At 36.3% G+C, this 14,309-nt stretch overlaps 1 protein-coding gene and 1 long non-coding RNA gene across 5 annotated transcripts in view; one reads left to right on the top strand and one right to left on the bottom strand.

Annotated features, from left to right (window-relative positions):
* The window catches only part of wwc3 (WWC family member 3), an 84,613-nt gene extending 73,983 nt beyond the window's left edge, over nucleotides 1–10,630 (top strand). For all 3 annotated transcript variants that reach the window (XM_062977253.1, XM_062977252.1, XM_008107201.2), the window contains 5 exons: nucleotides 446–607; nucleotides 1,616–1,708; nucleotides 2,801–3,031; nucleotides 5,736–5,863; nucleotides 7,227–10,630. In XM_062977253.1, the coding sequence (XP_062833323.1) occupies nucleotides 446–607; nucleotides 1,616–1,708; nucleotides 2,801–3,031; nucleotides 5,736–5,863; nucleotides 7,227–7,293 (681 nt within the window). In that variant the 3' untranslated portion in view covers nucleotides 7,294–10,630. The remainder of the gene's footprint in view (nucleotides 1–445; nucleotides 608–1,615; nucleotides 1,709–2,800; nucleotides 3,032–5,735; nucleotides 5,864–7,226) is intronic.
* Nucleotides 2,769–14,309, bottom strand: part of LOC134298008 (uncharacterized) — a 69,502-nt gene continuing 57,961 nt past the window's right edge. For both annotated transcript variants that reach the window (XR_010004973.1, XR_010004974.1), the window contains exons 2-3: nucleotides 12,877–13,061; nucleotides 2,769–3,010 (exon numbers count right to left, since the gene is read on the bottom strand). This is a non-coding gene — a long non-coding RNA (uncharacterized LOC134298008). The remainder of the gene's footprint in view (nucleotides 3,011–12,876; nucleotides 13,062–14,309) is intronic.

Genomic DNA, 14,309 nt, shown 5'->3' with positions numbered 1-14,309 from the left:
CTCCAGTTTTGGCTCATCATTAGCTGGGTTGAATCTGGGATTTCTTCCCAAGTCATATATATATACCCTTGGATTACTTCTTCCTAGACCCTTGTCTGCAATCCTTTTGTTTGTCTTGCAGTGGAACAGCCTGCAGACCTTCCTGTTTGTTCAACTCTTTAACTAGTCTTGAGTTCTTATGGAGGTCTTTATATCTGTTCTCTTCATAAAACTTTATCATGGGGCTGGTTATGATTCTGGCAACTTTTTGCTGTTGTGCTGAAGGTTTGCAACATGTTATAATAGAGTTTACAACTTTTGAGTCACTTGCTTTTATAATTATTACATTGCTAGATATTTTTTATGTTCTTGAAAAGTTTATCAAGCTGAGTGAATTGTCATCACATTTTTTGAAGGGAAGATGAGCCCTGTAAGACTTGTGATTTTTAAAAAATTCTTAATGTAGGTGGATAAGGAGACCAACACAGAAGATTCTTTCCCAGAAGAAGCCATTTTGCTTCATGCCAGAACTGGCCGTCGATCCAGAGGGTCTGCATTTGTTCGTAGCAGCACTCTTGTTCGCTCACAGACATTCTCACCTGGTGCACGAAGTCAGTATGTCTGCCGTGTAAGTAGAAATTACTTTTGAACACGTAATTGGGAATAAAGGTAGGTAAAGGTTTCCCCTGACATTAAGTCCAGTCATGTCTGACTCTGGGGGTTGGTGCTCATCTCCATTTCTAAGCCGAAGAGCTGGCGTTTTCCGTAGACACCTCCAAGGTCATGACTGCATGGAGCGCTGTTACCTTCCCGCCGGAGCAGTACCTATTGATCTACTCACATTGGCATGTTTTCGAACTGCTAGGTTGGCAGGAGCTGGAGCTAACAGCTGCCGCTCCCGCCGCTCCCGGGGTTTGAACCTGGGACCTTTCAGTCTCCAGCCCAGTGCTTTAACGCACATCGCCACCGGGGCTCCTTGGTAATTTATTAATTGGGAATAGTGGCTTTGAAATCCTGTATCCTTTAAAAACTAATATTTGGGCCTATTTTTCTCCTCCACTCCATTCTTTCAAAATGTATTTTGGGGCAAAGCCTTTTATCCTTGAGGCACACTGAGGATCATAAAAGTAGCCCTGTGAGGCTATATGTGGTCGACACACTGTACTGTTCCCATCCAAATTTAGTCGATGCATCTGTGTTTGTTTTGTTCATTATTGACACTACCAGACCTAACAGCTACCAGAAGACTTTGGAAACCACCACTACAGCCTTAGAACCAGCACCATTTTCTTGGCCATAAGGATTGCCTTTGTTTACCAAAATCCTACCTGGCAAGCAATATGTTTTTTCCAACTGATCTTGACAGAAGGAATAGGATGTTTCTGGAGGTGAAACTGGCTATATGGTCAACTATTCTAGGTCAACTAGTTTGATTGTTTTTTTAAATAAAATACATTTTTCAGATGATATTGCTGTAATTTTAAGCATTGGGAAGAGGGCCTCATTTGTTTAGCTGCAAATAAAACACTTTCAGTTAAGATGGATGACTGTTAGTGACGTTGATACAATCAAGATTATATTTAGAATTGTGTTAAATTAATTGTTTAAGTATCAATTTTAATATGTTTTCTTCCAGCTGTATCGTAGTGATAGTGACAGTTCCACTCTACCAAGAAAGTCACCTTTCATCCGAAATACTTTGGAGAGGCGTACACTGCGATATAAGCAGGTATATGTGTGAGGGTGAGCTTGCAGATCGACGCTTTGCATGGCTGAAGTATTTCTGTAGGAAATATGTATTTTGATTTCATTAGCAAGTCATTACGATTACTTTGGGGAAAAAGTAATGATCTGACCAATATATAAATAATAAATTGTTTGGAGAAATTAACCCTCCCCACCTTTGTCAAAATGATGTTAACTCTGTCTCCTCCCTTTTCATTTTTGCCTGGGAGTAAGTCTCTTAAATTCAGTGACACTTGCTTATGCAGGTACAGGTTTGCAGCATTAATTTCTGATTGCCCTTTTATCTCAGAACAAAAAAAGGCCTTTCTTAAACCTGGGTTTGTTTGTTTTTTAAAAAAAACATTATTATTAGGTTTCTACTTTTGTCCAATTTGAAATATTTGTGGATTCTATATCAATAGTGTTGATTAGTGTTGAAAACAATACTAATATAACCTATTAGCAAACATTGCTTTCTTTTTAAACACCACATTGTTAAGGATTTTACTGTGAAAATGTAATTTAGTAATGTGCTAATTTTGTTGTGCTAATATATTGGTTTGTGTGTATTCTAGTTCATACATTTCTTCAAAGCTGTTTTTTCTGAATCCATATTTTTTTAAAGAAAATTGCTTATCTTTTTGCTGGCATTACAATAAATATGCCTGATATTAACCAGGATTTTTTTCCATTTTCTATAAACACAGTTAAAATATTGTTTTGGAACTTAATTTACAAGGCCATTGGTCATAATTGTGTTTTTGTCAGTTCAGGTTCTAAATCATGGTTAAATCAAACATGGGAGGGAGAAATTAATTTGCACAGAAGAAGGGTTAGCAAGAAAATGTGAAATCCATGTTGTTGCAGACCATGGTTTTGAAGTCTCCCTATTTCAAATTCATGATATATTTTTCACATTTAGAGTGACAGGTATCAGTTCATGCTTTTTTAGTCTGTGCCATGTATCTTTCAAACATACAATAGAACCATACCCTTTTTAGAAATAGGAGCTGGTTTAGGTTGCTTTTTTAACATCCTGTTTTAAAATATTGGAATCTTACTGCCCCATTTTTATTTTTATTTCAATCCCTCTCAGCAATCATGTAGATCATCTTTGGCTGATCTTATGGAAAGGACATCACTAGACCTGGAGCTGGATCTTCAGGCTTCCAGAACAAAACAGAGGCACTTGAATGAGGAGTTATCTGTCCTGAGAGAGTTGCGCCAACGCCTGGAGGATGCCCAGCTTACTGGTCAAACTGACCTGCCTCATTGGGTCCTTCGGGATGAACGATTCCGAAATTTGCTGAAGGAAGCAGAAAAGCAGGTATGACATATTGGGGTGCGCATCAGGTTGTAAAAAGTGTATTACATTGTACCTAAAAGTACTTTTTCATTGTTAAATAATGAAAACAAAAGAATCTGTAAAGCCATTGTAGAACAGAGTACTGAAGAGTTTTGTTAATCTGTTTTCAGGTACAGAAAGTCGACTACTACTGAAAGGTTAAACACAATTTCCGTGGATTGAAAAACTCTTTGCTTCTGAGAAATAGTTTCCCCCATGGTTTCATAGAAGATACTGAAGGAATTTATTTAGGAAGTAATTGAGGTCTTTAAAAAACCCAGAATCATCATGAATCAACAGCCATAGATCCAGATTACCTAGGTAGTCTGGCAGTAGGTTAGAGAAAGGAATTAAGAAATATGACAATTGTTTCAGTACTTGGGAACTATCTGTTCCTGCCTGCTTTTGTTGAAGTAGCTGTTTTCTCTGGTGTTGGGACCCTAACATATCTTGTGAATTGGTCTTGTGCTTCTAGAGTAGGCATGGGCAAACTTTGGCCCTCCAGGTGTTTTGGACTTCAACTCATACCGGCTATTAGGAATTGTGGGTGTTGACGTCCAAAACACCTGGGAGGTCAGAGTTTGCCCATGCCTGCTCCAGAGAAATAGGTAATACATTCAGGCGCACTTAACTGCAGAGATGTTTATCAAGTGATTATCACTTTGAAAATTAGACATACCAGCTCACCATTTTGATAGCTATTCATTTATAAGCTCTGTCTATGTGGTAAACCAAGCACTTTTGCCTCCTTTTTCATGTGCATAGATTTCTATAAGTTCAACCAACACTAATCCTCTGCTTTCTTCATTTGTCATGGTGTTGGGACACGCTGCCATGTCGCTCTTTTCTCTATGGCCCAAAACCTCCAGAGTCTCTATCCAATCAGACAGTAGAAGCAAAAAGATTATTCAACAGATCTATTTGGCCAAATCACCCTGCCGGGTGAATAAAGAAAAAAAGTGCCACATGAAAACTGGGACACAGCTTAGCTTTATAGTCAAAACTTTGAGCATACACGCATGCTATTTTCTCTGAATTGTACCTTGTCTCTGCTTTAGTTAGTAAATTTCCACTTTAAGACCCTCTTAGTCCTATCTGGTATGTTTTGACTCTAATGTCCCTTCAGTGACAGCAATATCTTAGAAGTGTTCCTCTTTTTTTGAGTACTTTCGCACAAGATAGCAATAACTTACTTGCAGGATTCAGGATATATTGGCTACGTCCTATTCTTTGGACTTGACCCTCTGATAGGCTGTGGCTTCAGTATCTTCAATTCCAGTTGCTGCAGCTATTGCCTTAGAAGAGGAGCAACACACTAGCTCTGCTGCAGCATTGGCTCAAGTTTCAGAGAATGACTTCTGAAATCTGTCTGAAACTTCTGACTAGCCTTCCATAAACAAGAAAAAGTATTTATATACAAGGATGTTGGAAAGACCAAGGATGAGGAACAGTACATGGAGCTTACTGTGTCCGGTTCATATCCAAATGTCATTACACTGCCAACTCCTCCATTTCCTGCTTTCCTCATATCAGAAGTTATCACTTTTTTCTGCTTCTATTCTAATCTCAGCCATTCCAAGAAGGTAGTGTGAACATTGTTAGATAACAGGAAAGTTAATAAGGTTAAACTTGGATACCTTCACAGATTCTTCAGCAGCCAGTCAATAATCTAAACCCTGTCTTTAAAGAAAGTCTCTATACGCTAGAAGAAGGAAAGTAGAGAAATGCCCACAGCTTGACAGCAATCATTTATTTATGTTATTTATTACAATATTTATATCCCGCCCTTCTCACCCAACAGGGGACTCAGGGCGGCTTATAATAAAACACATATAAAAATTGTACAATGCACTATAAAACGGTTAAAATTATTAACTTACACTGGACATTCACAAAACACATTATAAAATACAAATGGGTGTGAGATAACTGAGAATGCCTGAGAATCACTGAGAATGACTTCCCTTATTTCCCAACCAAATGTACCTATAGAAGTGGAGAAACCAAGATTTCTCTTAGAAATCTCAGTTTCATTAGACTTTTATGAGAGACTTATATGTCTTTCAAATACCTGTTTTTATGAAAAAAGAAACTGCCATGGAGTTGATCTCTCTGGAGATCCTTCTTCATCCTAGTTCCAACAATGTTGGAAAAGTCTGACCTTGAGTGTGGCACTGTTAGTTTATTATTATTATTATTATTATTTTAAAAAAGCATTGTTGTTTTTTGTGTATGTTTTACTTGCTTCCTTGCTTAGGAACTGGGGAGTGTTGGAAGCTATATTATACTGTCAGATGATTGACCCAGTATTGTCACCTCTGATTTGCAGAAACACTGCAGAGGTTTAGATGGGAATCTTTTGCTCTTCCATACCAATAGCTATCAATGTCCAAAATCAGATAAAAATGACTTTATTCTGGGTATTATGGCTCTAAGTGTTACACTAAGTGATAGTGGTGGCTTACTATATGTTTTTTTAAGTAATTTGTTCTGTTATGGAACTAATGATGTCTTCTTCCACTTAAAGGAGCAAAAGGAAATGTGTTTAGCCCTATCTTTGAAGCAAGCTGGAGAACACACTTCAGGATAGCCTGTGCCACTGAAGAGACTTGTGAACAGGTTTTAGAACAAAGCCAGTGATACATTTAAAAATCTTTTTTTGTTTTTGTATATTTTTTTTCTTTAGACAAGACAGACCAAATTTGAGCATCGTCAGCAACAAGCAGCTGAAAAATTGCTTAAAAAAGCATCCAAAGAAGTATATCAGCTGCGTGGACAAAATCAGAAGGAACCCATTCAAGTGCAGACCTTCCGGTATGGAGTTCCAGATAAATTGAATAGTTGTCCTGATCCCCTTCAAATACATGTTAGTGTATTCATGCTTACACCTATAATGGTTATTGAAAATCCTAGGCAAGGTGTAACTGCCCTCTATGCTTCCTTTATTTTATATTCTTTCGCTACATAACAACGTATTCCTATACATTTCCTGAGTTTTAGGGAGTTATGCTGTGTACTACATAATGATAATAAAATGTAATTCTAGCGAGGACGTACCAGGCTTCAGTAAGTGGATAGTCATATCCCTAAATATTTAGAAAGGAGAGCAATTTATAAACATTAAAATTATTCTGATAGGTTTGCTGGTCATAAATTATCAAATTTGCAGAATGGCAGAATATTATAAGCCTCGCCCACATGAAGGCCTAGCTCTCAGAAAATAGGTAGACCCAGGTCTGAGTTGCACCGCTTAAAAGATTTTTACCTGAGGACTCACTGGGCTGAATGCCTATTGGGAGCCTTTTGGGTTCCCCTCATCAGTCTTGACATCTTTATGATGTCCAGTGTTCCTTATAGGAAAAAGTAAAGGAGGAACCATTATGCAATCCCCCGCTTCTAGTCAGATGTAGAAAATCCCTCAACACAGATTTGCCATTTTCATGAGGAGTAACCCTAACGCAAATCACTTGTCATCAGAGTACAGAGAATCTGGATATGGCTGTATTTTGCTTTTCCGACCTTTATTTGCAAGTTTATACCACAAGTATGTGCTCTATATCTCTGTGTTAAAAACATATGTAACTTAGGTGGTTGTTTGCCTTCAAGTTGTTTCCCACTTATAGCTACCGTAAGAAAGACCTATCATGAGTTTTCTCAGCAAGTTTTATTCAGGCGGGATTTGCCATTGCCTTCCTTCGAGGTTGAGAGCAGGTCACACAATACATTGTTATGGCTGAGTAGGGATTCAAACCTTGGTCTTCCAGTGATCTAGTCTAAAACTGAAAATACTACACTATCCTGGTTTTCTATTTGACATTGCATTTGATTGAAATTTAAAAACTGCTCTTGAGGGATTACATTTATCATAAGATATTAAAATGCACTTCCTTTTTGAGAATACAGGTGTTTTGTTTTTTAAAAAGTCAGCACCTTGAATAGTCTGTCCAAGATTTGATGTAATATGGAAATAAATCACTGCCCTTTCATCAGCAGAAAATGTCTAAAAAACCCTGGAAATTTTACTGAAGCAGTTTTAACTGTGGTTCAAAATTTTCTTGATAAATTAAATTGTTAAGGCCACAGGTGAGAAAAGTACTCATATCAACTGCAGTTAAATAAGCAATCAAAATTGTGCAATTAAATATCTGTACAATCTCTTTCCTACAAATTGTGACAGGGAGAAGATGGCATTCTTTACAAGGCCAAGGATCAACATACCTCCTCTCCCAGCTGACGATGTATGACATGTTACTTTATAAACATGAAGTATTTATCTGCCTCTTTCTTGTTTTAAAATGAAGTTACTAAACTAGTTAAGTTTATTTTTAAACTCTTTGTGTAAAAACTATTAATATACACATTTTGTAAAAAACATTTAAAATAAACAAAAAACATAAATATATACATATATATATTTTATAATAGTGACTACAGCAAGGCTTGGTTTTTCCTTGTTGTGAAACTGATGTCGCTGAAGACGACTTATTTTATATTAAAGATAAAAATCAACTATCCTATTAGAGTGTGTACAGTTTTTATGCGGTTTTATTTGACTTAAAAGGCTGAAAGACAGAAACAAAGTGAGTTCAGGTAAATTCACTGTATTCTAATTTATTTATAGTAACTCATTTTCCTTGAAGGAAAATATTTACTTTTAAGATGTATTTTAAAAGACATACATTTTGTTACGCAGTATTTGTCATACAGTAGAATGAAACCATTGAGCTGGTTTTGTTTCTGATAGCTGAAGTGAAAATAGTATCTTCTAAAGTTGATGTTTTTAAAATCGGCATTACTGTCTGCCTCTTATAATGTAACGAGTATTTTGGCACTGCCTTGATATCACCCCTGCAATGTTTTGTTTTATTTTTAAAAGTACCATTAAGATGCCATAAAACATTGCAGGGAACAACTGCTTGTTTGTAGCTGTGCACTAATAGATTTATCTCATTTCAGTTTTGTCAAATATGTCTTTTATAATTTTAAATCGCTTTTCTGTTTAACGAGGGAAGGAAGAAGGTGACAGGTTTCGCTTTAGCTGTTGTTTTAGAAAAAGTGCTTATGAGTTAACTATTAATAATATTTAATTATTTGATTAGTTACATGCTCCAGAAATTGGGTCAGAAATCACTAGTTATCTTGATATTTTTTCAGTATCCCCATATGTCTTGCATTCCAAACTTCATTACCTTTAATGAACTATATCTGTATGGAGGAAAAAATAACCCACTAAAATCATCTGGTGCTTAATCCTAAGGCCAAGCATACTGGGCCATGTCTCACATGTAGAGTAGATGCTATAGGTTCAGTGAGTGCATAACAAGTACCGGGATCTTTTGAGGGAATTCAACCCTTTGTGGTGAGTCAACCAAGGCTTTTATTACTGCAAAAATACAGTGATCCAAATTGAGTATCCACTTGAAATTTCTCCAGTTACTTAGCCATTAGCAGGTATCACCTCTGTAGATTTTAGTTTGTTTCCATTGCTTTGCAGAAAGGCTACAATTTTTGTGTGTTTTTTAAAAAAACAAAAATAAAACCAGAGTTTTTCAGAATTCCTCATCTGCCACTATGAAAAATTCAACTACAGTAGAGTCTCACTTATCCAAGCTAAACAGGCCAGCAGAACCTTGGATAAGCGAATATTTTGGATAATAAGGAGGGATTAAGGAAAAGCCTATTAAACATCAAATTAGGTTATGATTTTACAAATTAAGCACCAAAATATCATGTTATACAACAAATTTGACAGAAAAAGTAGTTCAATATGCAGTAATGTTATGTTGTAATTAGTGTATTTATGAATTTAGCACCAAAATATATGATATATTAAAAACATTGACTACAAAAATGCATTGGATAATCCAGAACCTTGGATAAGCGAGTCTTGGATAAGTGAGACTCTACTGTATATGAATTACTGTAGCAGTATTTTAAATATTCCTCAAAATGCATCTGTCTAGGCAGTGGTACATTCTGAGATCATTAATATTTGTGCTCTCATCATCTTTTAAAATGTTTTTGGTTTTTCAGATAAATCATTTCACTGCAAAACCCTAAACTCTCTAGTTCTGGCAGCCTTTTCTGGCCTTGCATTTTATGCATAATTCTAAATGCATTTCCTCTTTCCACTTCTAAAACTTTGAATTATTGAATTAGGATATCCTCTGACATGGAACAGAGTCTGTTAGCATTAAAAAAAAAATTAAATTAAGATAGGAGTAAAACAGAACTATGTGGTGAAGCAGTTAAAAGAAATTGATTCTTCAGTTGGATTCCCTAGCTTTAGAAGAAATCTGTTTAGATATAGGACAATCTGTTGGTTTTGTTAGATTTCAACTGTCACCTTAAATTCCCGAGAGTGCCACTTTTTGTGTCTTTGAAATATATGATAATATTATGTGTTATGTTATTATATTCAGCTTCAGTTACCCAAAGAATTATGTCCTACCAAAAGTGAAACTACCTTTCAGGAGCATCAATAAGAACTCAACATTTTTAAATATAAGACATTTAGGTCACATTTTGATGTTTTTTTTCAAATGAAATAGTGCCTTAGAGAGGCCCAATACCAAAGAAAGTGGTTGTTAAGCTGGAAACCAATCAACATCCCCTGCAATTTTCAGAATTTGAATATTGTGTTAAGATCATGAGACCCTATCCATCACATAGTTTTTAACAGTCTGTTTTGGAGTAATGTTTATAAACCATACATAGTACGAATATTTAAATCTACATTAAAGTTCAGTGCATTTGATTGACTCTTCATATGCATAGGATTGCAGTCTAAATCCATCAAATTAACATGAATTGTGTAGGATCACACTTGCTGTATGTTATAATGAAAATAAGTGTTTGTTATTACTGTCACTGACTGTTCTGTAGAATTTTGACATATAAGAAGACTGAGAAAGTGTTTCTTGTCAAGGAAAGTGATCCCTGAAATGCAAAAGGAAGAAAGAGCTGGAAGTGCAGCAGGAGCCAAAAAGAAAAATGGTGGTCACCTAATTACAGTTATTTTCAAGTTATTTGCATGCATGGTCGTAATTTAAAGTATTTATCAAAAAGTTAACAGGAGTCAGATTTGTGTTTGTTGTATCCTATTGTATTCCAATATGTGGTCTGTTTCAGCAACAATTCAGCAAGTTTAATGCACTTGGAGAAGGTAGTAGACAATAGAGATCTTCCCTATATTTTTTGTTTCAGGTTAAAGAATGATCATTTTTATGCAGAGCACTTTCAATCATCTGAGGCATATACTAGTTGTGATAAAGGGTAGTCAGTATAAACACTGTTCTGACAAATTAGGATCAGTTTCTGATTGTGAAGTCCACCAACATAGGGCTCCTTGAGAAGATGATGTGTCTAGGTTGTACTGGTAGCAAGTCTGTGCTGTGGTCATAGTATTTAAGCAAGGTAAAAACCTGTCGAATGAGTACTATTTCAGTGTGTCAAAAAGTAATATACATACTCCTCAGTATTCATTTTTTTGTGTTTGTCAAAGTTTCCAAACAATTGTGTCATTTGTATTTGAAAAGTATTCTGCCAAATAATCAAATAAATAAAAACTTGGCATAATTACCATTGTTTTGTGTATCGATTTCAAATTGACGAGTGTTGTAATTGATTATGGGCTATGGTTAAGCGATATTTAATAACTTTTCAAATACAGGCAAATAGATTCTCTCTCTCTCTCTCTCTCTCTCTCCCCCCCTCCCTCCCTCCCCCCCCCCCTCTCTCCTCTCTCTATATAAAAGCTTGGGGTAGCATAGGGAACGATGAACACCCCTGTGGTGTTTGTTTTGCTGTCTGTACCCCTGTTCAGAAAACTTCACCTGACTTTCTGTCCCTGTGATAATTGGATTTTGAAAAAAAAATGGCTTGTTATGGAAACAAGGATTGGTGATAAAGCTTCAGTGGAGACACCTTTTCCCCAGATTCACTCTTTACGGAGTGAATTTCTCTTTTGAAGGGTAGATTTCTCTCATTTCCTTTTGTCTCACCACCATTCTCAAGTCATTTGTAAGTTGGATGTTTGTAACTTGGGGACTGCCTGTATTGAAAATACCCATATAGAAAAATTTCATAAATTATGGATTTATTAATGTTATTTTGCAAGGTTTACTTTTCAAGCTATCTCATGTGTTTGATATTGTGATAGCTTCTCTTTTGGCTTCTAAAAGATTCATACGTACAGTACAGCACATGATTTTCACATCAAATACAATAGTGATCATGTGAAGAAAACACATCTGCATAATGCTGCAGTTTCAGAGATATTGTCAGGTCATGCAGTTCGTACAGGAAAAAATTGGTCCGTGTTCTTAGTGTAGAACATACAAATTGGACTGAACAGGTGCCAACCGTTTTCATTGTTGGTTGCGCTCCTATCTTATAACTTCATATTGTTATAATTTGTCATGCAAGCTGAAGGCTTTTAATGGGAACGACAATATTCTAGTTGATTAGACTTTAACATCTGGCAGTATTCTTACAATACCAAATATCAGTTCTCAATGACCAAATGTGATCTCACCTATTATTGTTGGAGGTTTTTTGTACAAAAAAGCTGTCAAAAGCCTCGATCTGAAATTCCTTCAAATGCGTTTTCTTTTCTTTCATCCCAAACTGTCCAATAAGAAATAGGGAGATGATGAGATCTGCCTTACTTTACAAAATTATTGAATCATTTACCTCAATATAAAATAAGCTTCTCATAAAGTCCTTTTGCTAGCTACCCAGCCTTTCCTTTTCCTTGCCCCCTTTAGCTGGGTACTTTTCAGCAGCATTGGAAGAATTGGAGGATGGTGAAGGAGGGCTGGAGAAACATAATGTTTGCTGTCAGATTCCAACAGTGTATCTTCAAGAAACAGTGTGACAATGCTTTAGCCAAGAAAAAAATGGAATTCAATTTTAGTTCATCATTCTGCTGCAAGGAGCTCTTTTCTACAACAGACAAGGAAAACAGCAGCTGCTTCCAGAATTCTTTACTCAATATGCAAAAGGGAGACAGCAAAGGGAAGAGCTGCTTTGCCAGTTGCCTCTAACATGTTTAAAAAAATGACAGACCTTTTAGTTTAGCCACCAACATGGAAATCAAGAAAATTGAAGACTGTGAAAGTAAACATTATCCTTTGATACATTTTGAAGGAGCCTTCACGAAGTCTCTAGGCTAGTTGTTCCATACCTTTTTCAAGTTGAGACCCTGGTACATTAAAAATAGGATTTTTAATAGGGTAAATGAAAACACATCAAAAATAGATTTTTCAGTATAATATTCAAAATAATTTTAGTATATGATATATTTATTTAATGTGATAATTGAAATTGTAACTCATTAACAAACTTACAAATTCAAAACCAAACTGAACATGAAGCTGAACCTTACAACAAGCTAACCCGACGAACAAAAGATGGTTACACGTTTACACAAATCTTGGTGATGTCATTTTGTTTTCCCTTTTTAAAATGTTCATAGGTCACCACTGCCCACAGAAAACCCTTCACAACCTCATTGGGGTCATGACTCATGGGTTGGAAACCATTGCTCTCTAGATGCTTCAAAGTAATTTTGTTTACTTGTGCAAGGTTTACCTAACCAAATTGTTTCAATTCTCATGTGCATGTTGCCAGTTTTGATCAAACATTCCCTGAATTACAGTATATTGAACTATTCATGTTATTTCTACTTCTGGTACCAAATGTTTTGTAAAGGAAGTAATGCTTAAGAATAAATACTAAGAACTTTATTCCTTATAAGGTACAGCAAGAACTTCTCAGAGAACTATAAAATAAAGCAAAATAAAAAATCCATAAAAGAGCAATACCTTTGTTGGCCAACCAAAATCCACAAAACATCAAGCAAGCTTTCGAAGATCTGCTGGCTTCTTCACAAGGCAAAAGGTGTTTTAAAAAGCATTCAGGTATATCAGATCTTGTTTTGGTTGTAGTTAAGTTGTTCTGGAGGCATCTCAATGCAGCAGAAGCCAGTCCCTTCTTGGCCATGTCTGAACTGAGACAAAAGGCAGCAAAATTTAAAAGAGAAGAGTGAAAGCAAAGACATCTTACCTTTAATATGGAATTTCCTAAAAGCACAAAAATAATATAGTCTCATACAGAATCTTAGAATGTGAAAGAGTATCCAAATGCTTACAAAATATTTGGCTTTGAATAGTTGCCTTTGAATAGGCTTTTGAATTTATAACTTGGCTAGAATAAGTTATTGGATAAAATAATTGGCTATGAGAATTCCAAAGTTACCATTGACTTAGGGGAGAATCCTTCCCCATACAAAGAAGTGTCTGTGCACTCAGGGCTCAATAGTCATATTTTCTTTCTCCAAACAGCCTCTGCCTGGGAAATGGGAAGTGCTCGGCCTCATCCATCCTGTCATTTCCATGCTGTAAAGAGACTCAAAAGTCGAATACATTGCTGCAAGCAGAGACCCCTTCCACACAGCTGAATAATATCCCACATTTTCTGCTTTGAACTAGAATATATGACAGTGTATAACCCAGTTCAAAGCAGATATTGTGGGATTTTCTGCCTTGATGTTCTGGGTTATATGGCTGTGTGGAAGGTCCCAGAGAAGAGAGAAGAGTTGCCTTTCCTTTCTTTCCAACTCACAAAAATAATCCTGCGACAGATGTAACAATGCATCGGATCTTCAAAGGCTCCCCCAAATAAATGTGTCTATTTATCTACCATCTATTGATCTATCAATATATCTACAGTTGAGTCTCAATTAACTGGCATCCATGTGGTTGGTAGATGTCAGATAAGTGAATTTCTGGTTGTTTAAGAGTTACTAGGCCTACCACATACTAAAAAGTAAAGGTAATGGTTTCCCGTTGACATTAAGACCAGTTAAGTCCAAATGGGGGTTGGTGCTCATCTCCACTTTTAAGCCAAAGAGCCGGCGTTGTCCATAGATGCCTCCTAGGTCATGTGGCCAGCATGACTGCATGAAGCTCGGTTACCTTCCCACCAGAACGGTACCTATTGATCTATTCATATGTGCATGTTTTTGAACTGCTAGGTTGGCAGAAGCTGAGGCTAACAGTGGAAGCACACTCTGCTCCCCAGATTTGAACCACCAATCTTTCGGTCAGCAAGTTCAGCAGTTTAACCCACTGCGCAACCGGGGGCTCCACCCCATACCATAAACTCTGTATTGACTTGATATTAATATTGAAATACAGTAATTAAAAACAAAGATAAACTGAATGTAACACAGTTTTACTGTATTATAACAAACAGC

The sequence above is a fragment of the Anolis carolinensis genome, chromosome 3 (assembly GCF_035594765.1).
Source record: "Anolis carolinensis isolate JA03-04 chromosome 3, rAnoCar3.1.pri, whole genome shotgun sequence".
Taxonomy (NCBI): Eukaryota; Metazoa; Chordata; class Lepidosauria; order Squamata; family Dactyloidae; genus Anolis; species Anolis carolinensis.
This window is presented reverse-complemented; position numbering and strand designations above follow the sequence as displayed.